Raw genomic sequence first — 26,218 nt, 5'->3', positions numbered from 1 at the left:
TATTATTTTTTTGATTGGGAGGGTTCAATATGGGTGATTTTTTTTTTTTTTAGGGGGGAGGGGTAAATAATGGTGATACTGGGTGTTCCTTAGATATACTTTAACCTTTTCAGTGGAAGGATTCTCTCCCGAGTTGAAGAGACTCATCATGTAATGGAATGCATTGAAAGTTGTATCTGGCGGTAGCAGGGAAAAAAAAAAAGATTGAAGTGCGTTTTGTAACCTTTTGGATAATTTCACGACCAAAATTTCGACGACAATTCCCCACCAACTGTGATTGTTACATAAAAAAAAAAAAAAAATGTATATGGAGTGTGGAGTACCCCAGTACAAGGGTGTGAGGAAGGAACCTGTCTCAGCTCTTGGGGGAATGAGATATGTTCATAAATTTAGTGCTGACAGGGGATGATCAGCTAACTTTTGCTTGTGATTGTACCAGTATTCCCTTTTACGAACTCCCTGGCTGAGAATCGCGTCTTAGAATACTGTAGATGATCTCAATAGTGGTGAGAAAAAAGGGTGAAACTTCGCTGTTGTGGGGTCATGCATATCACACCTGTTTCTTGCTCTGGGTTAGTTTTTAGAGGCTTGCTTTGCCGTGACCTAACACAGCGCTTAGGTCACAAGAAGGGCGCTGAGGTGGGGTGCGGGGACGGTTGGGGAGAGAGAGAGAGAGAGTGTGAGAGTTGTTGAAAATGATGCAGGTGTGAGAAAAACAGGGCAGGTGAGAGTCGAAAGGCAATCGTCTGCCGAGGATCGTTTTCTCAGTAATACCCACGTCCCTGAGTTGCTTGCATTTCTTGGTACCTGTGTTATTTGTGTGTGTGTGTGTGTGTGTGTGTGTGTGTGTGTGTGTGTGTGTGTGTGTGTGTGTGTGTTAGCTCTGTCCTAGTTTTCTCGGGCGAATGAGTTTGTTCAGGGCTGGAGAAATTAACACACCTTTTATTACTGTGTCAGGGGGGTTAAGCTGTTTTATCACCCCGCTGACCCCACCCTCACCCCACCCACACCCAGTCCTCACTCCCCATCCACACCCTCACCCTGCCATCACCCCGCCCACACCCCTCCCTCACCCCACCCCACCCTCACCCCACCCCACCCTCACCCCACCCTCACTCTCGCCCCTCCCTCACCCCACCCGCCCCCACCCCAGTCTTCACCCACTCACCCCTGTCCTTACCCCACCCTCCTCTGCTTCCTTAACACACACTTCTATGTCTTACCTGTAGATAATAAGAAAACATAAGAATGAAGAAAAAAGAAGGAAAAAGAACAGATAAAATGAAATAAAAATCGGAAGTATTCGTAACTCGTACACTCCTTACATACGAGTCCCTAAATAAATAAATAAATAAATAAATAAATAAATAATGTTCGTAAAAAACAGTTTGGAGTTAGTTGGCCATGAGAGTTAATGGCACCTGTTTCACCCAGCGAGAGAGAGAGAGAGAGAGAGTGAGTGAGTGAGTGAGTCTGCGTGGTAGCCTAACCTTCAACTTGTAGAATTAGATATTATAGTGATAGTCTTCTCTGTAACAAGTAGCCTCGAAAGGACCATTAGGCCTGTTTTTTTTTTTTTATTTTTTTTTTATGTGCTTGACTTTGGACATAGGCTTCTCAGCCTGCTCCCAAGGCCCAATAGTCCTCCTATATATCGTACACCTCTACATGTCACCACTTCGGCGCTAACACCCACCGTCCATATTGAATACATGCTAGGGCTGTCTCATACAGGACCGGTGTATTGGTATTAGCGGGGGTATTTTTACGACATGTCGGCGGGTCTTCTGGTAGATCGGTAAAGTCTGCCGTAATGAAATTCAAATCCTTAAACTGTTCCCTGCCCCAGCGGGGATTTGAACTTGCTGTTTGCTTTCCTTTGTACCATGCCTTCTCCACACCCCGAGTCCCTTCTCCCTCTGTGGTCCCTCCCTCACCCATCTTTACACTGTTTCACTCACCCTATTCTTAATTCAGCTTTCTCTATTCCTTCCTCTCTCCTCTCTTCTCTCCATTCTTCCTCCTCCTCTCTTCTCTCCACTTCTCCTTCCTTCTTCTCTCCATTCTCCTTTCCCACTTCACTCCATTCCTCCTGCCCTCTTCTCTCCATTCCTCCTTCCCTCTTCTTTCCAATCCTTCCCTCTTCTCTCCACTCCTCCTTCCCTCTTCTCTCCACTCCTCCTTCCCTCTTCTCTCCACTCCTCCTTCCCTCTTCTTTCCACTCCTCCTTCCCTCTTCTTTCCACTCCTTCCCTCTTCTCTCCACTCCTCCTTCCCTCTTCTTTCCACTCCTTTCCTCTTTTCTCCTCACCTTTCCTCTCTTCTTACCTGGGTTCACGTTTTGATGAGGCTGGGGTCACAACACCACCACCACCATCACCACACCACCACCACCACCACCACTATCACCACCCTCACCACCATCATCTTCACCATCACCTTTACCACCACCACCACCTTCATCACCACCACCACCTTCACCCTCACCACCACCTTCACCCTCACCCTCACCACCACCACCACCACCTTCACCATCATCATCACCATCATCACCATCAACAGCCCTGACCTCCTTCTCCAGTCTGTACTTACTGACGTCCTCCATTAAACTCTTCCTTTACCACTTTTTACTTTAACACGTCTCCATTAACTCCCCCCCTCCCATCACCCTGACCTTTCCTTACCTCACTCTGAACTCCTGTCCTCTTTCTAATTTCTCCCTCACACCCCTTCACCTCTCCCTCACCCCTCCATCTCTCCCTCATCCCTCCTTCACCTCTACCTCACCCCTTTTCACCTCTCCCTCACCCCTCCATCTCTCCCTCACCCCCTTCCACCTCTCCCTCACCCCCCTTCACTTACCCTTACCCCTTTTCACCTGTCCCTCCCCCCTCCCTCTCTCTCTCTCTCTCTCTTTCTCTCCCCAACCCTTCCCAACCCTTCATACAGTGTCATAAGCAAAATAAATCGCATAGGAAGAGGTGTTAGGGAGCTTCCTTAACCGACGAAAATACGGGCTGTAAGATCCAAATTAGCATACCGGAAAGAACAGTAGATCGAAAATGAGACGTAACTTTAGCAACCTTGATGAGAGAGAGAGAGAGAGAGAGAGAGAGAGAGAGAGATTAGTCATTGAGTTTTTCGGGCTTTTTTTTTTTTTTTTTGTGTGTGTGACGTCACGAGGTACGGTACAGTAGATGAGTTGGTGGTTTTGGTGGGACTAAAAATAAGTAAATACTTGCCATTAGCTTTCTTTTTTCTCCACGTAACTTGTAAATATGATGACTTAAGTAGGTGAAACACACACACACACACACACACACACACACACACACACACACACACACACACACACACACACTGGTAGCCTAGCAGGATTGATGTGCACGGTACTTTGTGTGGAAGAATTGAGTTAGATATCACTGTTAGCATACATACATAAATACAGACATGCATGTAAAACGTACACACATACAGCATACATACATACGTACTGTACATACATACTTTCATTACGTACATACATACATTCCCTCACATACATACATACATACATACAGAGCATTTACATTTACATATTATACATACTTTCATTACATACATACATTCATACATATGTTCAATATATACATTCTCACATATACATACATACATATATACATACATTTTCTGGTGTAAATGCGATAAGGGTTACAGAACCAGAGCTGAGTGAGGTGTGTGTAGGCGTCCTGATAACATGTGTGGTGATGAGATAGTGAGTGATAATACTGAGCTGGGGTATGAAAGGGGAGTGTGTGCACGTATACTGGTGGGGGAGGAAGCCCGTCACGAGGATGTATTGGTATTAGTATTATTATTATTATTATTATTATTATTATTTTATTATTATTATTATTATTGCTACTACTACTGTATTATTATTATTATTATTATTATTATTATTATTATTATTGCTACTACTACTGTATTATTATTATTATTATTATTGTTGTTGTTGTTGTTGTTGTCCTACGATTATATTCTGATAATGGAAGACCTCGTAGTGAAAGAGTTGGAATAGTCACCATTTATATCTATACTAAGAGATGTTGCAAGGGAGGCTGGAAAATGTCATTCCCTCTCTCTCTTTCTCTCTCTCACACACACACACACACACACACACACACACACACACACACACACACACACACACACACACACACACACACACACACACACACACCTCCCCACTTCATTTATTTTTTCCCCCTTATCTGCAAACTCCTTCATCATCCACCGTTTAGTCATCTCATTGTCTTTTTCGTCATTCATTCTCGCTTTGTCACCCCGTTAACCTTCTCACGGTGGGAACAACTCTAGAACTGAATCAAAACTACCACCAGACGATTTTATTATGCTGAGAGGGAGTCACAAGAGCCAGAGTTTAAACAAGCTCCCCAACACCTTTTCCTTAGCGATTTATTTTACTTATGACACAAACCTGAGAGAATAACTTGTACTCTTGTAGTTTAAGGAAGTTCCCTAACACCTTTTCCTCAGCGATTTATTTTTGGATCCGGCTGGTGAATATCTTTTTGTATCGTTCCTATGCAGAGTATGGCGATATTAGAATGATTTAAGAAACACTGAAGAGTACGGTTATAGTAACGGAAAATGAGCAAGATAAATCGCTCAGGGGAAGGTGTTAGGGAGCTTCCTTGCCCGACGAGAACACGAACCCTTATCACACGTACGCAAGGCACTCAATTCGTCTCTGGTTTCGTAATTTTCGTTCATTTCCTCATCACCTTCTTTTCATTTCCTTATTACCGTCTTTCCACTTAATGTCCACTCACTTCACTTCGTTTCATTTCCCCCGTATTTTCATGTAGTATCGTTCACTCGTTTCATTTTGTTTCCTTATTTCATTAGTCTTGTTTACTTATTTCATTATCTCCCATTTTCTTTCATTATCTCCCATTTTCTTGCCCCTGCCTTCCTCCCTCACCCCCATCCCTTCCCTTACCCTCTTCCTCTCGCCACCTCCCAAACCCCCTGCCTATCTCATTACCCTTTCCCTTTGCTTCCCTCCCCCATTCCCATTCTCTCCCTCCCCTCCACCCCCCTGCCCCTTCCCTTCCCTCCCCTCCCTCATCCCCATCCCCTCCCTTACCCCTTCTCTTGCCTTCCTTCCCCTCCTTGTGTTCCTTTCCTTCCCCTTACCTCCCTCCCCATCCTCAGTCCCTTCCCTACCCCTCCCCATCCCCTCTATCCCTCCCCCACTTTTCCATTTCTTCCTCCCATACCTTGTTACCCCTTTCCTCTTGCTTTCCTTCCACTCCTCCATTCCATCCTTTTACTTCCCACCCTTTCCTTCCTCACCATCCCATCCCCTTTCCATCCTCCCTTTTCTCCCCTCCCCACCCCTTCCTCTTTCCTTTCCCCTTCCCTCCCCACCCCTTCCACTTTCCATTCCCCTTCCCTCCCCACCCCTTCCACTTTCCATTCCCCTTCCCTCCCCACCCCTCCCCCTTTCCATCCTCCCTTTTCTCCCCTCCCCATCCCTTCCTCTTTCCTTTCCCCATTCCTCCCTCCCCATCCCTTTCCACCCCCCTTTTCTTCCCTTCCCACCCCTCCCCATCCCTTTCCCTTTCCTTCCCCTTTCCACTCCCTTTTCCATCCCCCCCTCGCCAGCCCTTCCCCTTTCCATCCCCCCTCGCCACCCCTTCCCTTTTCCATCCCCCCCTCCCTGTCCACCCTCTCCCCTTTCCATCCCCCCTATCCTCCCCTCGTGCCTTCCCCCTCCCCCTCTTTCACAGTAAGGCCACATACCCACCAAAAAACCGCATAAAATGTCAAAGTCTAAGGCAAGAAATAGAGTACCATTTCCTAGACACGAGGATATATATTTTTTTCTATGTGTCCATTTTTAGGCATAGATTTGACTGTCATATCCCTGAGCCCCAGCATGCCTCCCTAAGTGCCTTACATCTTCAGTTATCACCACTTCGGCACCAATACCTACCGTCCATGTTAGGGCTGTCTCATGCAGGAGGGTGTTGGTGTTAGCGGTGGTGTTTGTTTTGCCTATTATACCTTACTGTCCTGTTCTGTGTTACGTATATTTTCCTTCTATCACCATAGTTTGCATAAAATAACGTACAGAAGGATGTTAACCAGCCATATCCAAAAGAGTAAATCGCTAAGGAAAAGGTGCTCCAGAGAGAGAGAGAGAGAGAGAGAGAGAGAGAGAGAGAGATGGGATTATGGGAAAATGAAATAGGAAAGGGAAGCAATAGGAGGTAGTTGGAGAGAGAGAGAGAGAGAGAGAGAGAGAGAGAGAGAGAGAGAGAGAGAGAGAGAGAGAGAGAGAAGGTGAAGCAGTAGTAGGTGGAGGACAAACAAGAAGGAGGAAGGGGAAGACAATATCACCTTCAATTTTCGTTTTTTTTTTTTTTTTTTTTTTTTTTTTTTTTTCTTCAATTATTTTTAACTCGAAATTTCTCCCATGCTGCTTGCCACACCCACCTCGTCTTGTGTAGCCAGTCATCCCTTCCTTGTAGTACACCTTGGCTCTCCCTAACACCTCTTCCGTTGCGATTTATTATTTTCGGATGTGGTTGGTTCATTTCTGTAGTGATTGATTTATTTATTTTTTGGATATGGGTGGTTAATATCCTTCTGTACGTTATTTATGCATGGCGACATTGAAAGAGTTTAAATTACACAGAGGAGGACAGTAAGGTATAATAAGGTGGAGTCTGATTGAAGAATAAATTTGACTAGTAACCATGGAGACTCATTCCTGCCTCGAAACAAAGGCTTAGTCGAATTTCATAAACCCACGAGATAGAATAGAGGTTGTGAGAGTATACCCAAGATCCATATAGGTCTTGAGTATACCAGTTTTGTCAGATGAAAACGAACAGAGTATAGTTGCCATTGCCCTCACGTGGCTGTCTGGAACGAGAGGAGGGGCCACCGAAGAGATCCTGTTTTGCCCTTCACTCGCACCATCATCCTTTTGCCATTGCCCCTCCCTCCCTCCCTCTCTCCCTCCCTCCCCCATGTCCTCTCCCACGCCCTTCCCTCCTCATTCTCCATTGGTTGGGTAAAACAAAGTAGCTCAAGTAAAATGTCTGCCGCCGTAACTCGCTGACCCTGACAACACCACACACTTACACCATACCCACAGAACCATACTCAGGCACCATACCCCGGCATCTGTTTCCTGCACCATACCCCTGCACCATACCCGCAGAACCACACTCAGGCACCATACCCCAGCATCATACCCATGCACCATACCTCCAGCACCATACCCCTGCACCATACCCCGAACAACACCCCTGCACCATACCATAGCATCATATCCCAGCACCATACCGTAGCACCATACCTTAGCCCCATACGCCAAAACTTCATTCCCGCACAATACTCTTACACGTGTTCTTTTATTCATATATTTTTAGACAACTTACAAATGCACCACACACCTGTATGATGTATCTTCACACACACACACACACACACACACACACACACACACACACACACACACACACACACACACACACACACACACTGGAAGCTCCTTATCTGTGTTGCAGTGTATTTTTATTTTTTATTCATTTCTGTGTATCATTTAGTCGATGTACCGTATACATAATTGAAAAAAAAAATCGATATTTCCTAGTATTAGACGCAGTGTATGTTTGTCTCATTTTAATTAGTCTTTTTTTTGGTATCATGTTTTTCTTTCGATGTGTATGTCATTAAAAAAAAAAAAAAGGTATTTCCTGAATTCGTGTCGAATTGTGTGTGTGTGTGTGTGTGTGTGTGTTTGTTGAGCTTGACTGCTGCGTTTGTCGGTGTTTGTGATAGGAAAAAAACATCAGCATTTCCTCCCTTTGAAAGCACTGCATCTTTGACCCATTTTTTTTTTTTTATAGTATTGGTCATTATCGTATTAATTAGGGGATGAAAAAAAGTGCTGGTATTTCCTGCATCTGTCGAATTATGAGTTTTCTTTTTCTTTTTTCTTTTTTTTTTCGTTTCCGTCTGCTAGTTTTTGCCTCCCTTGCCTTTGAACTGGACTCGACTACCTCCATTGCGACCATCGACTCTCTCTCTCTCTCTCTCTCTCTCACCATTACCATACCCCTGCCTTTTCCGCCATGACTTTAACCATTAGTCTCAGAAGTACACGCGCCCGCAAAAATTCAATTAATGTTTCACTTCTGCTTCTTATTCTCCCCTCCTGGCCAAAGTTCGCCTAATATTTTTCACTAATATTCCACCTCCTCTGCCTGTTATTCTCTGCTGGCTAACGTTCGCCTAATACTTCACCTCTGCTACTTTTCACTTTCTCTGCTGGCTACGGTTTCTCTAATATTTCACCTCTTCTGCTTCCCACTTTCCTCTGTTAGCTAAAGTCTGCCTAATATTTCACCTCCTCCACTCTTATTCTCCTCTCCTAGCTTACGTTCACCTAATATTTTGCCTCTTCTACTCACCTTGCTCTTAGTAACTCTCCCTTTTTATCCACCTCTTCTGTCTCTCACTCTCCTCTGTTGGCTAAAATTCGCCTTATATTTCACCTCATCCACTCGCTTTCCTCTTCTTGCTTCAGTCGCCTAATATTTCACCTCATCCACTTCTCACTGTCTTCTGCCGGCTTAAGGTCGCCTAATATTTCACCTCTTCTACCCATCACTTTCCTCTGCCGTCTAAAGGTCGCCTGATTTTTTCCTCATCTGTTTACCACTTCCCCCAGCTGGTTGATATTCCTAAGCCGAGAGAGGCTCCGTATGTTTCTCTGTTCTTATATGATTCCCTTTAACATGATGCGTCTGAGAGAAAAGTGGGGGACATGCTGTAAATGTGAAGTAGAGGCAGGGGAATAGGAGGCCGACTTTTGAACCTGTCTGTACCCTACCAGCAACAAGATGTACCTGGGGCCGTCTACTCGTTGGTTAATGAAGCTCCCTAGCACCTCTTCTTTACTGATTTATTTTTGGATACGGCTGGCTGATACTGTTTTGTATGTTATTTATGCAGATTGTGGTGACAGTAGAATGAGTAAAGTAACACACAAGAGGACGGCAAGGTGTAATAGCAAAATAAATCACTTCGCAAGAGGTGTTAGGGAGCTTCCTTACCTGACGAGACTACGAGCCTTTATTACCTGTGTAATCAAGGAATTTAATGTATAATCAAGGAAATCAAGTGTCTTCCTGTATCTTGGAGGACACATTAGGGAAGGTGAACCGTGCGAGAACTAAGAAAGGTGTCGGTTCAGTTGAGATTTGGATTATATTTATCTGGTCATCAGTAGTCTTCCAACTTGGTAAACTAGTCGAGTCACTGACCATGACTGATATTTACCAACGTAAACTAAAGTGACATTTTTGCTGCGTGACTCATCATCTTTGGTGTGCAGTTCTTGTGGTTCTGTGAGGAAAGTTGATGTGTCTTCCTGTTGATGTGAAGGAGGACCACCTGCTATAGACAAGAAGGTCTCTCTCCTCTCTCTCTCTCTCTCTCTCTCTCTCTTTCTCTCTCTCTCTCTCTCTCTCTCTCTCTCTCTCTCTCTCTCTCTCTCTCTCTCTCTCTCTCTCTCTCTCTCTCTCTCTCTCTCTCTCTCCATATATATATATATATATATATATATATATATATATATATGTATTTATATTTCTTTATATCTATATCTATCTATGTATCTATCTATCTATCTATCTATCTATCTATATATATATATATATATATACCGTATATATAGTATTGGGTGTCAGTTTATCAGTCTAGCTATCTGTCTCTTTATCAGTGAAACGTATCTGTGTATGACTATAATGTAGACTGCTATTTATCATGTCCACCACCATTTAACATCAGTTGCATCATCACGGCCCAGTGTGTGTGTGTGTGTGTGTGTGTGTGTGTGTGTGGTCATTACTACCGGCCGCCGTACTAGGTTTCTGTGCCTTTTTATGTCACACCTCCTGCCACTTTTTACACCACCACCACTGCCACCACCACAGCTGCCACACTGAACACTGCCACTGCCGGTACTGTTGGTGCTGTGTGTACCTATCTTCCTGCTTAGGTCTATGTCTGCAGATAATGTTACTGCTGTGAATCTACTACCACTTGTTACCACCACTACCACAGTTGTATATTACGTTACTAGTACTGCTATTACCCCTACCGCTTCTACTACTGCGGTCACCGTGCATCTTGTATTACCACTACTACTATCACCATCTGTCTGCGCGTTCTGATACCACAACTACCATTACTCGTACCACATCTACCACTGCAACTGCTACCATCACCGTACTACTTTTGGTACAGTCACCGCAGCCACTACCACAGCTACCACTGCAGCCACCACAACCACCACTGTCGCAGCGACAACTACCACTACAGCTACTACTACTACTACTACTACTACTACACCCTACATATTCTACCACCACAACTACCACTGTTACCACACGTACCACTGCTACTCGTACCATCTCTGCATGTTCAAACCCCATAACTACCACTACTGCCACCACCCTTCCATTCTTACTACCACTACTACTACTACTGCTACTACCACTACCACGGTTACTACTGCTGCGACACTATTACTACTGTACTGGTATACTCAGCACCCACAATGACTATCACCGCCTATTACTATCATCACTACCACTGCTACTACTACCAACGTAACATTTGTATTTATCTGTATCTCGTGTAGTAGCTGCCAATTCTGTTACCATTGCTACCACAACTACCACAACTGGCCAGAACTACTACAAGTACACCTCAACTACCACGACTAATACCACAGCTTCTCCAGTTACCACTACAACTTCAAGAATTAATGCCACAGCTATAGTTATCACCACAGTTACAATTACCACAACATCTACAATTACCACCACAATTACTACACTTACTAGCACATCTACTTCAATTACTACCACAATCACTACAGTTACTACCGTAACTACTATATTTACAACTACAACAGTTACCACCACAACCACTACAGTTACTACCGTAACTACTATATTTACAACTACAACTACCGCAGTTACAAATCCCTGCTGTTATAATTACTACCACAACTATCATAACCACCACAACTACCACAATTACTACCACAACTATCATAACCACCACAACTACCACAATTACTACCACAACTGTCATCACCACCACAGTCCCTTATCCACACACCACACTAAAGGTTCCACAGCAAAACGCAGTCAAGTTCTTCATACCTTTATTTACAAAAGTATGGTCCGGTACACACACGCGCACACATGTATATATCCATGTGTGTGTACAGGAACTCTTCGGCTCTGGATGAACGTACACAGGCACAACCAATTTACCCCAGAACGGTGTGCCATTCCCTTCCTTCTCCTCCAGCCATCTCTCTCTTTCTCTCTCCCTTTTTTTCTCTCTTTGTGGTTGGTAAGGGATTGGATTCTTTTAAAAGCATTTCAATCCCTTTCTCGATCTCCTTCATGATGGATTGTGGGATGGAGGGAGGGGAGTAGGATTTTATATGTGTTTCAATCCCCTTTCATTTTCCTCCTTTCATTTTTTATTAGGTCGTAAGGTAAAGGACTGGATTCTTTTAAAAGGATTCCTACTCTCCATTCTTTCCTCTTCTAGTTCTTATTTGTGGAGGGGAAGGAGGAGAGGAGGGGTAGTAATTTTACCACCCCCTCCTCCTTCTCATCCCCCCCACAATATAGAGGAAAAAATTGAGGGGGGAAGGGATGATTTTTCTTTCCCTCACAGTTTCTTTCATTTCCCCGACTAAGTGGAGGAAATCCTTTAGGAGGGGGAGAGAGAGGTGATGCTTCTTTCATTTCCCTCAAGAAGTGGAGGAAGGCCTTAAGGGAGAGAAGGGGGAGGTAACTGGAGGAGAAGTGCAGGAGAAGGGAAAGCTCACTCCGTCTTAGGCTTTGCTTAAGGATCAGAGAATTGGCACAAGTGGAACACGAAGGAAACACAAGGAGGATGAGGAGGAGAAATACAGGTAGTCACGGAGTATGTACAGGGAGGCGACGGAGGGGGAGGGAGGGGAGGGGGGAAGCGAGGGGGGCAGGAAGAGGGTAGGTAGGAGAGTGGGGGAGGTCACCGAGATGATGATGATGATGATGCACCCACCGTCGGCGTGAGGGTCGACTACGTGTATTTTTGCTTTTTATACATTTTTCAAACTTCTGTTATGGACGGATGGAATTTTTTTTTTTTGGTGTGTGTGTGTGTGTGACCTAGTTCATTCTGCAGTTTTTTTTTATATAATTTAACAACTGTATATATAAAAATTTTCCTCACTGCTTTCCAAAACATAAAGAAGTGACAGCATGAATTATAGATATGAGTATAAAATTAAGACTGAGGTTCTGTGTTTCCCTAAAATTCTAGGTCGATTTCCTGGCCAAATGGACCGATAGCCTCCACTTCCTGACCGTACTGGTTGGTGAGGGTCACGTCTCCGTCAAGGTCCAGCCGCTGTGGAAGAGAGAGAGGTGGGGTTAGAGGTGGATGGGTGGATAGATGGATATATGAATGGATGGATGCGTCGCTGTGGAGGAGAGTGAGAGGAGGGGTTAGACATGGATGGATGGATGGATGGATGGATAGATGGATATATAAATGGATGAATGGATGGATGTGTCGCTGTGGAGGAGAGAGAGAGGAGGAGTTAGACATGGATGAATGGATGGATGGATAGATGAATGGATGGATATATAAATTGATGAATGAATGGATGGATGGGTGGATAGATGGATATATAAATGGATGAGTGGATGGATGGATGGACATACAGATGGATGGATAGATGGATGGATGCGTGGGTGAATGGATAGACATATTTGGACAGATAGATGCATAGGTAGATAGACAAAGACGTAGATTAATAGACTGTTAGATAGAGAGGGGGTTGGAGCGAAGAATGAATGGGAATGGTAAGACAGAAGCGTTGGTGAGAGAGAGAGAGAGAGAGAGAGAGAGAGAGAGAGAGAGAGAGAGAGAGAGTACTATATTTTAAAAACCAAAGGGTAATTACAGAGATGACATGAAGGTTCCTTAATGAGATAGTTAACCCTTTCACTACGATGACCTCTTTTTCCAGTGTATTATTTTTTTCGGGAATCTAGACAAATATATTCCTTTTAGATTTTTTTTTTTTTTTTTTTACTGAAGTGGTTAAATACAGCCTTCATTAACCCTCTCACTTATAAGACAGTCCTTTTAAGTTGAGTAAAGTGGTTGGTAGTAGTAACAGTAGTAGTAGATGTAGCAGTAGGAGGAGGCGTAATAATAATAATAATAATAATAATAAAAATAATAATAATAATAATAATAAAGGCGTCATGCTAGTCAAAAAGTTATACAAATAAAAGGTTTATTGTGAAAAAGGTTTCAGACGTGAGGTTATGTGAACTTTGGGTGAGACGACGGGAGTGAAATGCCATGTGTGTGTGTGTGTGTGTGTGTGTGTGTGTGTGTGTGTGTGTGTGTGTGTGTGTGTGTGTGTGTGTGTAGAGAAGGGATGTGAAAATATGAACTGTGCATGTGATGTGTATGAGAAACAAGGGTAGGCCTGTGGGATGTGCTGGCGTGATGTGTGGTGGTATGTGAGGTATGTGACTGTGAGAAATATTGATTAGAGATGTGAGAGGATGGAATATGAGGGTGATTAGTGTAAGGTGGGATGTGAGGATATGATGTGTGATGGTCTGAGATGTGAGTATTAGGGTGTAGGGTATTTTGGAGTGAGTTGTAAGGGTGTATGATGTGTCTGTGAGATGTGTAAGGTGTGATGATGGATGTAAGGGCGAGATGTGGGGCAGTATATTTGAAGATGCTGTGTGATGGTGTGGGAGGTGAGAGAGTAGTGCCAGGATGTGTCTGTGAGATGTGTAAGGTATGATGGTGAGGAGTGTAAGGGATGTGTATGTGATATGTGTAGGGTGTGGTGGTGTGGGAGGTGAGACGTGTAATGGATGTGTTTGTGAGATATGTTTGGTGTGAGGATGTAAGATGTGAGTGAGGAGTGTAAGGGATGTGTATGTCTGATGTGTTGGGTGTGACGGTAGGGGAGGTGAGATGTGGATGTCTGTGAGATGTGTAAGGTGTGTGGATGTGGGATGTGATTGAGGACTGTAAGCGATGTAGGAAATACTAACCACGAGTACGTTAGGTTGGCTGTTGGCGATCTGTACGGCACGGGAGATGACGAAGGGGTTGGGGGGAATAGCCCATTGGTTGAGGTGGCCCTGTCCGAACACCTTTGGCCCGTAGTTAATAGGCTTTGGCAGCAGACCCAGCGGCCCACCTCCTGCACCGGCGCCTGCACCTGCCTGGCCACCTTGTACTCCGCCTGTGCTGTGTCCTGCGTGTTGTTGGTGTCCATGTTGTTGGTGTCCAAGCTGAGCACATGCGACACCCACCACTGCGAGGAAGATTGCCTGGAAAAGAGCGGAAATTTTGTTACTCGAATACGCAACCGGAAAAAGAGCGGAAAAAAACTGTCACCTGAATACGCAACCTAGCCCGGAACCCCTACGCTCCTTGCGGGTCGAGAGAGGATTGAAGAGTAAATAGATAGATAGATTGATATATAGATAGAGAGGTAGTTACGTAAATAATTAAGTATTTATGTGACTGTAAATGACTCTCCTTGATGCGATGCGTCAGGGAGAGTGAAGGGCAGAACCAAGGTGTAAAGTAGGCAAAGCTCTCTCTCTCTCTCTCTAACTGTATAGTATGGATAACGATTTTTTTTTTCTCAAATGCAAGGAAGAAGGAACCAAAGGCCAGGAGCTGGTAATGGATCTCTCACGGTTAAGACAACTCTAGTATTTTTTTTTACCTCAGATTATTTCATTTTACCAGGAAGTGAGTCATAGGAGCCTAATAGAGTACTAATGGACCAGTCGCTCGTCCAAGAGCAGCACAACTCATAAATTGCAGCTGACGGTAGACGATTTTATTCAGCTGAGAGGGAGTCTGAGGGCTATATTCTTGTGCATTTAGGAAGCGTACTAACACCTCTTCCTTACCGATTTATTCTTCTTCGTTACTGTATTCTTGTTTGTTATTCCTGCAGTGTATGTCGACGTTAAAAAGATATAAGGAAAAAAAAAGGGGGGGAATATTACTGCGTAGTTAGGAGAATAAATCGCTAAGGGAGAGGTGCTAGGGAACCAACAGCAAAAAAAAAGTAAAAAAAGAAAATGGAGATTATTATGGGGTAATTAGGAAAATAAATCGCTAAGGAAGAGATGTTAGGGAGCCTGATCGTGCAGTTAAGGTCGATAATCCTTGTCTTTACCTGGGACTTTCCACCTTTAAGACGAGATTCCAGTGCCTTAAAATTTTCTTGCGAGTTATTGATTTAGCTGGATATCATCATCATTATTATTATATTATAAGTTTTGAAAGGGTGTAAAGGAATTTTTGACCGCGACGTAATTTGTGACTTGATGGTGAACCCGGGAATATTCTCTCTCTCTCTCTCTCTCTCGTGTGGTAGTAACAGGAATAAAAAAATACTGTATGTTATCGTCGTGAAAGGGTTAAGAGAGAGAGAGAGAGAGAGAGAGAGAGAGAGACAGACAGACAGACAGACAGACAGATAGACAGACAGACAGACAGGGATTATTATTTTTTTGTGGAAGAGAGCGAGTTAGAGAGAGATTCTGTCGTGAATGAGAGCGAATTAGATCAAGATTTTGTCATGGAAGTTAAAACAAGATTTTGTCGGGGGGGGGGGGGAGAGTTTGTCGGGAAAGAGGGCGAGTTAGAGCGAGATTTTGTCGTGGAATTAGAGCGAGATTTTGCCCTCGTGGGACTGGTTGAGCGAGGGGTGTGGGTGTGGGGTAAGGGGGGTGAGGGAGGGCTGTGGGTGTGGGGGTAAGGGGAGTAAGGGAGGGGTGTAGGTGTGGGGGTAAGGGGGGTTAGAGAGGAGTGTGGGTGTGGGGGTAAGGGGGAGGGAAGGGTGTGGGTGTGGGGGTAAGATGGATGAGGGAGAGCTGTGGGTGTGTGGGGGTAAGATGGATGAGGGAGGGCTGTGGGTGTGGGGGTGAGGGAGGGCTGTGGGTGAGGGGGTAAGGGGGGTGTGGGTAAGGGGTAAGGGGGGTGAGGGAGGGCTGTGGGTGAGGGGGTAAGGGGGGAGAGGGAGGGCTGTGGGTGAGGGGGTAAGAGGGGTGTAGGAGGGCTGTGGGTGTGGGGGTAAGGGGGGTGAGGGAGGGGTGTGGTTGTGGGGATAAGGGGGATGAGGGAGGGCTGTGGGTGTGTGGGTAAGGGGATGAGGGAGGGCTGTGGGTGAGGGGGTAAGGGGGGAGGGAATGGTGTGGGTGTGGGGGTAAGGGGGGTGAGGGAGGGCTGTGGGTGTGGGGGTAAGGGAGGTGAGGGAGGGCTGTGGGTGTGGGAGTAAGGGAGATGAGGAAGGGCTGTGGGTGTGGGGGTAAGGGGGGTGAGGGAGGGCTGTGGGTGTAGAGGTATGGGGGGTGAGGGAGGGGTATAGGTGTGGGGGTAAGGGGGTGAGGGAGGGCTGTGGGTGTAGGGGTATGGGGGGTGGACTAGACAAGTGGCCTTTTCAAGAACAGGGGCACAAGAAGACGCTGTCCTTTACCGTCCACCACCTAAAAAGTTCAGAAGTAAGAGTGTAGAGGCTAAACTATTATTCCACGGGACCTTTTTTCTTTTCCTTTTTCTTTCCGGGTGTATTTGGGTGTATTTTATGGGTGTGTGGACGTGGAGTAAGCCACTGGACCTCCTGCCACAGCTGCCGGGTTTTTGTGCCTTGGGAACCACTCTGAAGGTTGACTCGGAAATAAACGTGAGGTGATGGTAGTTGTGTGTGTGTGTGTGACTGTGTGTGTGTGTGACTGTGTGTGTGTGTGTGTGTGTGTGTGTGTGTGTGTGTGTGTGTGTGTGTGTGTGTGTGTGTAAGTCCCTAAGTAATGGTCATAACCCTTGCGCTATAGATGGGCATAACTTCTAAAACTGAAATTGGAGAAGGCCAAGGAAAAGAGTGCAGAATTTTCTCATCAGAACTGACTTGAAAGAGAGAGAGAGAGAGAGAGAGAGAGCAAAACTGTTCCATGTCTTTTTCGTTTCTATAAAATTCAGTTCTTAGTTACGACAGCAATATTATCTCACGGAAGTTTGCGACTCTTGACCCTGAACTTTTTTAACTGTCCCATATAGCGTAGTTTCCGTGGTCACATTTCTTCCTCATAACCCTGACGGTGCGGTTGTTATGCTCCGTCCACTTTTTCATGGCCTAAAATTGCCATCTCTCCATCGTGAATGCCGAGTTGTGGCAAGAGAGCATCATTAAACTGCGCGAGTCACGAAGAAGTGCTATAGAAATTAGGTAAAGTTGCAATATTCTCTTTGCCATTGAAATAAGTTGCAAAGGACGAAAATCTCGACCAAATTAAGGTGGATGTTTTGGACGAACTGTTGCAAATCGAGAACCTACACCAAGATAAGGAAGAAAATTTAGCAGCATTTTTGAACTTTTATCTGAGAATTAAAAAGATTAAAGTTTATACCAAAAGATCACGGTAACAACTTAGTATAATGACGTCTTTTGTAACGTATTCTTGTTATTCAGGATAGGAGAGCATATGACTAGTGAAGGGAGTAACGAAAACTATATCAGCTGTAAACCCTTCATTCATAAACCCCCTCGCTGGCTGAATATGATAGTTATAGGGAGGATTGACGGCATTTTAACCTTCTAGTAAAACGAACAGAATTAGCTACTAAAATGTTTAAGGAAGAGCCCTCGACTATGGTTATTATATAGTAGAGTGACTTTTTAAAGATTAGGAAGGACCTCTGGCACTGAGGGGGATAAGAATGATCTGGATCTCGTTTGGTGTGAAAATCTCTCCTTTGTATAAAACTGATCGGTAGCCAGAATAATTAGAAAGAGCCTCCTGGTAGTGAAGGGGTTGGGTACACAGGTCTTGGCCACGGCACTGGGCAAAATTTGGATTATCCTTAACCCTTCCACTTTAGGGGTTTGTGTGCTAACTGAATCGATCGAACAGCAGTAAAATAGAAATACAAGAGGTGTCCGCAAATTTGTCGGGATAGTGTAGATTGTTCGCAGGTCCTTCACATTCCGGGCGGAATCGAATCGGGGTAAGAAGAACAAGCCTAAGAAGCGTCGCCGCAGTGAAGGGGTTTGGTTAGTACACAGCGTCCAGCGTTACTATCCTCATCCCCCCGCCGTCCTTCACAGATTGCTTGGTTGTCGCATCACAGCACATCCCGGGTTCGATCCCTTCACCACAGCACGCATTTAAGAGACAGAGGGGAAGGGTGCGACGTGGCCCTTATCCCAGGCTTCACTCAGGTGTCCAGAAAGAAAAAAAAAAAATTACAACTTTGAAAAATGGCCTTAAATCACTGGCATATTAATTTGGGTTTGATTTTTGGTTTGATGTTTTTTTTTTTCTAATTGGTGCCGCGTGGGAATGGCTCTGGCGATCTCGGTGTTCACTTACGAGAGTCTTCATGGTGCTGTGTTGGGGCAGGGGCAGGGGAGGTGTTCTGCAGCTGATCCCGTTGGCTGACCTGTGGCTCCTGACTCCCAGATCACCGGCTTATATACCTCCACGCATCCACCCCTCCCTCCTCCAGCCACCTTCACCGGCTTCCTACTCCCTCCCTCCACCTTCACTCCCTCCGTCCCTCGCTACCTCTTCCTCCTTATAACCTCCCTCCCACCCTCTCTTCCCCCTTCCACTTCCTCACTCTCCCTGTCTTCATCCTCGCCTCCCTCCATATTCACTCTCTCCCCCCTCCACCTCCATCCCTCGGTACCTCTTCCTCCAAACCACCTCCCTCCCTCCCTCCGTCTCTGCCCCCTCTCCCCTTTCCTCTCTCCCTTCCCTCTCCTCAGACATTATTTCCAGTCACCTCCTTCCCATATTTTCTCCTCCCCCTATTTTTTCCCCCTAATACTTACCTAGCCTCGCCATACCTTCTGCCCTCTCCCCCCTTCCCTCTCTTTATATATAGCCCCTTCCATTCCCTCTTCCCCCTCCCCATAATGATATATCTCTTCCTCTCCCCATGTCTTTACCTTCAGACCTCTCTCTCTCTCTCTCTCTCTCTACGGCCTTCCTCAATCTGCCGCCCTTCCTCCTCCCTTCCTCCTCCTCTTCTTCTCTTCCTCACCTCCCATCTTCTCCCTGCCTTTTACCTTTTCCTCCCTCCCTCCCTCCTTCCCCTAGTCTTTACTTCCAGATCTTTCTCGTGCCCCTCCTCCCCCCTCCTACTCTCTATCCATGACCCCACCCAGCTTCAACCCCATCTCTCCTTCCTCCCCTCTTCTCCCCCTCCTATTCCCCCTTCCCTCTCCCCTCTACCCCCTTCCTCATGACCCCACTCAGCTCCAACCCCCCATCTCTCCTTCCTCCCCTCCCCTCCCCCTCCCTCATGACCCCACCCCTCATGCATTACTTCTGTGGCCTGCCGTACATGCACACAGTGCATGACTCCTGGGGCAGATCCCGTTTTTTTCGTTTTACTTTTTTTTGGGGGTGGTGGGGAGGGGGAGGAGGAGTCGTGTGAGCTATCCCTAAGAGGTGTTATTGCTCGAGGACAGAGAGAGAGAGAGAGAGAGAGAGAGAGAGGTGCCAGGACCTGTGCGAGGAAGTAGACGTATTAGGTAATGTGTAGTTGTAGCGGTGTTTTAGGTCTCAATGTATGTTTCGTAGCTCCGTTTTCTGAGCGATTTATTTTCATTTTTTTTTCTCCTGCATGTTATTTACTTCGCTTTATCATCTCCATAGGTTGCACTGGTGGTATACACGACGATGTTAAGGTGTAATGTGCTGAATAAATTGCCTAGATAGAAGTGTTACTAATTGTGCAAAAAACACGTGTAATATGACCTTCATTGTTGCGGCCACCCCGTATGAACTCTGGGATTAGGCGCCTGGCAGTACGATAGATAAATACCGGTAAATAAATAATATGGATAGATAGATAGATAGATAGATGGGAAAGGCTTTATAATGATTGTGTAAGTGAAAGCTTTATGAGAGGCTGTGTGTGTGTGTGTGTGTGTGTGTGTGTGTGAGAGAGAGAGAGAGAGAGAGAGAGAGAGAGAGAGAGAGAGAGAGAGAGAGAGAAGAGAGAGAGAGAGAACGACAATTCCACACTTGAATTTTCCATGCACTGCACCCACCAATCACCCTTTCCTTGTACGTACTTCACCAGCATGGGCGACGAAAAGTTCTGGCTGTCACTCTCCCCCTGAGAATTGAGTCCGGTCCTTCAGCATACCTCATAATGGACTCTTACAGATAATTATAATCGCTAATGGAGGCTAATGAACTGCCAGGTAATTAGGTGACAGGACGTGGTTATTTACTGATGAGGTAGAATGGGTTGATAGGTTAAGAACTCTCTCTCTCTCTCTCTCTCTCTCTCTCTCTCACACACACACACACACACACACACACACACACACACACACACACACACACACACACACACACTAGCCCAACTTTTCCTATACCACTTTCTCTCCTCCTCGCCCATCTTCCTTTTTTTTTTTTTTTCTTTACTTTCTCTCGCCTTCCTCGCTACTCATTTTCCTCTTCGTTGCCATTTTAGTATCGTTTTGCCCTTTCTTTCACACTCTTATTAATTTTCTTCCTGATTTTCCTGTTTCTGTTCTCCTTCTTTCCTTATTTCCTTATTCATTCCTCTCATATTCTTGTCTTAATTCGTATTTTTTCATCTCTTCATTCTCTTATTCTTTCTTCTTCATTCATCTGTTCTTATTTCCCATTTCTCCTTCATTTTCGTCTTCCTTGTTCCTTCATTATTCATTTTTTCTTCCTTCTTCTCACTGTCACGTGTCCTTCACCCCCCTCCTCCTCCTAACCTCATCCCCTCCTTCATTCTTACTCCCACCCTCATTCTTCTTAGTCATCTCTTCCTCATACCATCCCTTGATCCTTTGTTCTTGTCTATGTATCCCCCCCCCCTCTCTCTCTCTCTCTGGCTAAAGCTTTCTAAATCTATCAGTTTATATCTATCAGTCAGTCTTTCATGATCTGATTATATGAACCTCTGTCTATATCAAAAGCTGTCTGAATCTATCTATCTATCTACCTATCTGCCTGTCTGTTTACCTGTCTGTCTGTCCCATCTCAACCCATATTTCCACACATCCACCTCAAGTCCTCTCCCCCTCTCTCTCTAAAGTATAAGAGAGAGAGAGAGAGAGAGAGAGAGAGAGAGAGAGGGACAGCTTTCCTATCAGCTGTGGTAATTCCCCTTTACATAATCTGACAGGAATAATTTATCGATTTTTTTGATAGGTTGCCCAGCGTTCAATCCCGGGGTTCATCCCTAGAGATACAAAAGAAAAAAAAAATCATCATCACTCCAAGCCTGTTTATCGCTTATCATTGCTATAGTCCATTTATTTTAAGATGGTGAAAATTCCTAACCCCTATTAGGCTTATTTGATAGCTTGGTGAGTTCGACTGAAAGGTATATTTGACTAATAACCAAGGAGACGCACCCCCTACCTCTTTCTTCGCTCCCCACCCCATCCGCTATTTCACCCCCTCCGCTATTTCACCCCCTCCTCTGCCTCAGTCTGCCCACCCTCTCCACCCCCTCCTCCTCTGTGTGCCCTACTCTCCACCCTCTCTACTCCACCCTCCTACCCTCCTGTCCTCCCCGTTCCTTTTCTAGTAATGTCGTTCAATGTAGTTCACCTTTTGTTTCATCCTTGCCATTTTACCATTCAAAGCGACCCTTCCCCCCTACACCCCCCTTCCTACCCACCCCCTACCCCCCAACACCCTTCTCCTACCCCGTCCTAACCCTCTCATTGTCAGATCAACTCTAGTATTCCGTGCCATTTAAAGCCAGACGATTTAATTCAGCAGAGTGGGTCATAGGAGCCTCAGTGTTGATGTAAAGGGAAATACTGATCTCATTTCCTCCTCCCTGACTCCCCTATTCCTCCTGTTTCTTGGATGCCTTTTTTTAACCTTCATTTTACGTTTCCTTGGTTTTTCTCTGCTTTTTTTTTTTTTTTTTTCGTTGTTGCATGTATTTTCGCCTCTCCTCCTCTCTCTCTCTCTCTCTCTCTCTCTCTCTCTCTCTCTCTCTCTCTCTCTCTCGAATTTTCAGCCTTTTATAGAACTTTTATCCACGTCATCAATGCCGGAAGCCATCCATAACGATTATCTTTATCTCATTTAGTTTTTTTCTTTTACTGTTTCGAAACTTATGACATGCCCATTTATAGGTAATGATTTTCACATGTTTTTTTTTTTTCTTTTTCTTATGCTTGTACCCATTTGATTGATTCCTGGAACCAGCAAAATTGTTTATATCTATTTTGTCTTTCTGATTTTTTAATAGTTTTTTTTTTTTCGTCAAATTCTTCCTACCACCTTCGTTATACTTTTTTTTCAGTCATTTTTTTTTCATATTCTTCCTACCACTGGACGATTTTATTCAGCTCGGGGGGGGTGGGGCGGTTAGGGACTGGAGGGGTTAAGTTGGTCTCCTCTCACTATTATTGTATGTATCTGTTTTTATTTTTTTTATTTTTTGATGTTTTTATTCTTTGATCTTTTTATTTTTGATCTTTTTGTTTTATCTTATTTTTTTATCTTTATTTTTGATCTTTTTATTTTTTATCTATTTTTGATCTTTTTATTTTTTTTATTTTTTATTGTTTATTTTATTTTGATCTTTTTATTTTTTCTTACTTTTTTGTTTATTTTTATCTTTTTATTTTTGATCTTTTTATTTTTTTCTTATTTTTTTATCTTTATTTTTATCTTTTTATTTTTGATCTTTTTATTTTTTTATCTTATGTTTTATCTTTATTTTTGATCTTTTTTTTATCTTTTATTTTTGATCTTTTAATTTTTTTATCTCATTATTTTTTTATCTTTATATTTGATCTTTTTATTTTTTATCTTTTTTTATCTTTTATCATAATTTATCTTTGTTTTTCTTATCTTCGTGCTAACGCTGGACGATTTTTTTCTGCTTGGGGGGGGTTAGGGACTGGAGGGGTTGAATGTCTATCTATCTGTCTATCTGTCTATCTATCTATCTATGTCTCTCTATCTATCCATCTATCTATCTATATATATGTCTATTGCTAGACGCCTTAATGTCCCCAAAAGTGAAATAAAATAGTATCCCCAGAGCTAAATAAAAATCGTCAGGAGGTAACAAGAGTAAGTCAATAAAGTCACTGAAATAAAGGAATTGATCTAGTCTATATTCCATCCCTTATTTATTTATTTATTTATTTATTTTATTTATATTTTGCTCTCTCTGCAGTCATTAAGCCCTTTCAGCACGGGTACCTCTCTCCCTCTCTCTCTCTCTCTCTCTCTCTCTCTCTCGCTTTACACAATCGATTTTATGGGGCTTCGAGGGAGATTTTCTGATTGTAAAGTGGGTTGAAAAATTGTCTCCCCCCCAAAGGAGGCAAAATTTATGACTTGTTTTAGTGCGTCGTGTTTTTGTATGTCCACTTTACTGCATCGTGTGTGTGTGTGTGTGTGTGTGTGTGTGTGTGTGTGTGTGTGTGTGTGTGTGTGTGTGTGTGTGTGTGTGTGTGTGTGTGTGTGTGTGTGTGTGTGTGTTTTACTGCATCAGGTTTTTATGTTTTCATTTTGTTTTTTGCTCCTATTGACCTTTCAGTCCCATGACCTTTCTTGCTTCTTTCTTTCTTCCTTCCTTCCTTCCTGTCTTTTTTCTCTCTTTCTCTTTCATTCATTATCTCTCAGTTTTCCTTCTTCCTTCCTTCCCTCCTTCCTTCCTTCCTTCCCGCCTGTCTTCTTTCTTTCTTTTTCTTTCATTCATTCTTTATCTCTTTCAGTTTTCCTTCCTTCCTTCCTTCCTTCCTTCTCTTTCATTTTTTCTTTTTCTCTTTCATACTTCTTTTCTTCCTTCTTTCTTTTTCTTTTTTCTTTCCTTTCTTCCTTTTTTTTTTATAGTTTATTCTTCCTATTCCCTGATGCTTTTATTCAGCTTAGGAGAGACTTATTAATGTGAAGAAGTTAGAATTGTAAGCTTAACTAACCCCTTCACATCTGGAGTTTCTTCTAAGGTGGCTGGAAATCTAGTGTTAGCAAGAGAAAGCTGGAAAAATAAGTCACCGGATGAAAGGTGTTAAGGGCGACTTGTATGGGAAAAAATAAATTAAGCTGGAGACAATGAAGGGCCAGACTAAAATGAAATATATTCGTTTAGCGATGGAAGAAGCAAAATTATTCATGTTTATCACGCCAGAGAGAGAGAGAGAGAGAGAGAGAGAGAGAGATAATAAAGATAGAGTGGCGTCCTGATAAGATTGAATGATAAGGATTAGTGTGAGTTTCGTTGTGTTCCTCTTGCTTTCCCAAATCTCCCTTTCCTTCTCATCCCTTATATCCTTTCCCGTCCCCCCCCCTCTACCTCCTGTCTTCTCCCTCCTTGTCTTCCCTCCCTTCTCCTCTCTTCCATTCCCTCCCCTCGTATTCCTTCCCTTCCCCATCTTTCTCCCTCCTTTCCCCCTCCTCCGACTTCCCTTTCCCTCGCCTCTCCTTCTATCCCTTCTACTCTTCCTTTCAGTCTCGTCTTTTTCCTTCCCTCTCCTCTCCACTTTTCCCCCTCCTCCTATTCTTTCCCTCTTCCCTTCTCATCTTCTGCTGCCTTTTACATAACCTTCTCCTATTCCATTCCTTTTCCTCTGTTTCCTTCCTCCCCTTCCGTCCCCACCCCTCCCCTCCCCTCCCCTCCTCTCCTCTCTCCTCACACCTACCCCCGTCTCTCCTCTCTCTCGTCTCCTCTCCTTTCCTCTCTTCCTCTTCCTGCCCTCCTCCTCCATCCCGTGTGCGTCTCTCACCCCACGTACACCACCTCCCCGTCTCACCCTCTCTCCTCCCCAACCAGTTTTTGCCGTACACGTAAACTCGCTGCTTCGTGGATTAGAATTAGTGGAAATTTTCAAAATAACTTTTATATTAATGCTTCTTCAGCTACCGGTATGTTTAAGTGAGTCACCAGATGCGTGAAGACCGAACTGACAACATATATATATATATAAACACACACTGTTTGGGGTTAATTTGTTTAAACTGAATATAACACTTAGCATTTTTTCTACATTTTTATTTATTTACCTATCGCATATTTATTTATTTATTGTTTATTTGTATATTAATAATATATACCCAGGTATTTCCTCAGCAAATAATGAAAATAATAGTAATAATAATAATATAATAATAATAATAATATAATAATAATAATAATAATAATATTAAAAATAATAATAAATGCCCTGGTCAAAAATTAGGCTACAGCTGAATTCTTTTCAGACACAGACCCGCCTTCCAAGAACTGGGGTTGAGGTCAGTAAGATTAAGAGACGCTGATTTGCATTAAGATATTTTTATTTGTGTGTGTGTTAGAGTAAAATGGATATAATAGAGTGAAATGGGCGTAATAGTGCTGTAAGGTTTGCTCTGTAATTTTCCTGTGATGCTTGTAGTCAAAATTGATACTATACAGAGGCTTACTTAAATGTAACACATTGATATTTTGCTTGTTTCCGTCAGTAGTATCTCTTCTCTCTCTCTCTCTCTCTCTCTCTCTCTCTCTCTCTCTCTCTCTCCCTCTCTCTCTCTCTCTCGCATTCCATTTTTCTTTCTTTCATTTCTTCTTTCTTTCTGTTTTTCTTTCCCTCTCATTTTCTTCCTTTCTTTCCTTGTCTCCTCTTTTAATATCTATCTGTCTATTTTTGCAATTGATTCATTTCTTTGCAATTGATATGGTGCCATACTCTTATCTTTTGTATCTGTTGAAGGACGATGATTTAAAGCCGTATCATCTTCTCGCCTGTACCGTGACATATTCTCCTTTGCGACTGTGTCTGAGAATGATTTAAGTTTCACCAATTATTTATCATCACAGGTAAGGTCAGGTGTGGCGGGGTGAAGGCGGTTCCCAACATGCCCAGAATAGCTCTCTCTCTCTCTCTCTCTCTCTCTCTCTCTCTCTCTCTCTTTAATATCAATTTTTTCCGCACCTCCCTTTTCTTCTTCATGCCTTTTGTGGCCTGTCTGCGTGCTTCGTTGTGTGTGTGTGTGTGTGTGTGTGTGTGTGTGTGTGTGTGTGAGAGAGAGAGAGAGATAAATAGAGAG

At 43.8% G+C, this 26,218-nt stretch overlaps 1 protein-coding gene across 1 annotated transcript; it reads right to left on the bottom strand.

Moving 5' to 3' along the window:
* Positions 1 to 11,250: 11,250 nt before the first annotated feature.
* LOC145404331 (uncharacterized) lies at positions 11,251 to 18,592 on the bottom strand. The gene is made up of 3 exons (XM_080275851.1): positions 18,533 to 18,592; positions 14,192 to 14,473; positions 11,251 to 12,509 (listed from the first exon to the last, which is right to left on the bottom strand). The coding sequence occupies exons 1-3, from the start codon at positions 18,542 to 18,544 to the stop codon at positions 12,411 to 12,413; spliced, it is 393 nt and encodes a 130-aa protein (XP_080131977.1). The 5' UTR covers positions 18,545 to 18,592; the 3' UTR covers positions 11,251 to 12,410.
* Between the last annotated feature and the right edge of the window lie 7,626 nt (positions 18,593 to 26,218).

Source organism: Coenobita brevimanus, chromosome 63, assembly GCF_032717465.1.
Source record: "Coenobita brevimanus isolate Jiangsu-jjx chromosome 63, ASM3271746v2, whole genome shotgun sequence".
Lineage (NCBI taxonomy): Eukaryota > Metazoa > Arthropoda > Malacostraca > Decapoda > Coenobitidae > Coenobita > Coenobita brevimanus.
Note: the sequence above shows the minus strand (reverse complement) of the source record. Positions and strands in the feature narration are given on the sequence as shown.

Bases quoted from the DNA above. Each gene is read 5' to 3' on its own strand.
- LOC145404331 (XM_080275851.1), bottom strand. The intron at 12,510-14,191 runs GTTAGTATTTCC...TCTCTTCCACAG, and splicing joins GCCAACCTAACGTACTCGTG to CGGCTGGACCTTGACGGAGA.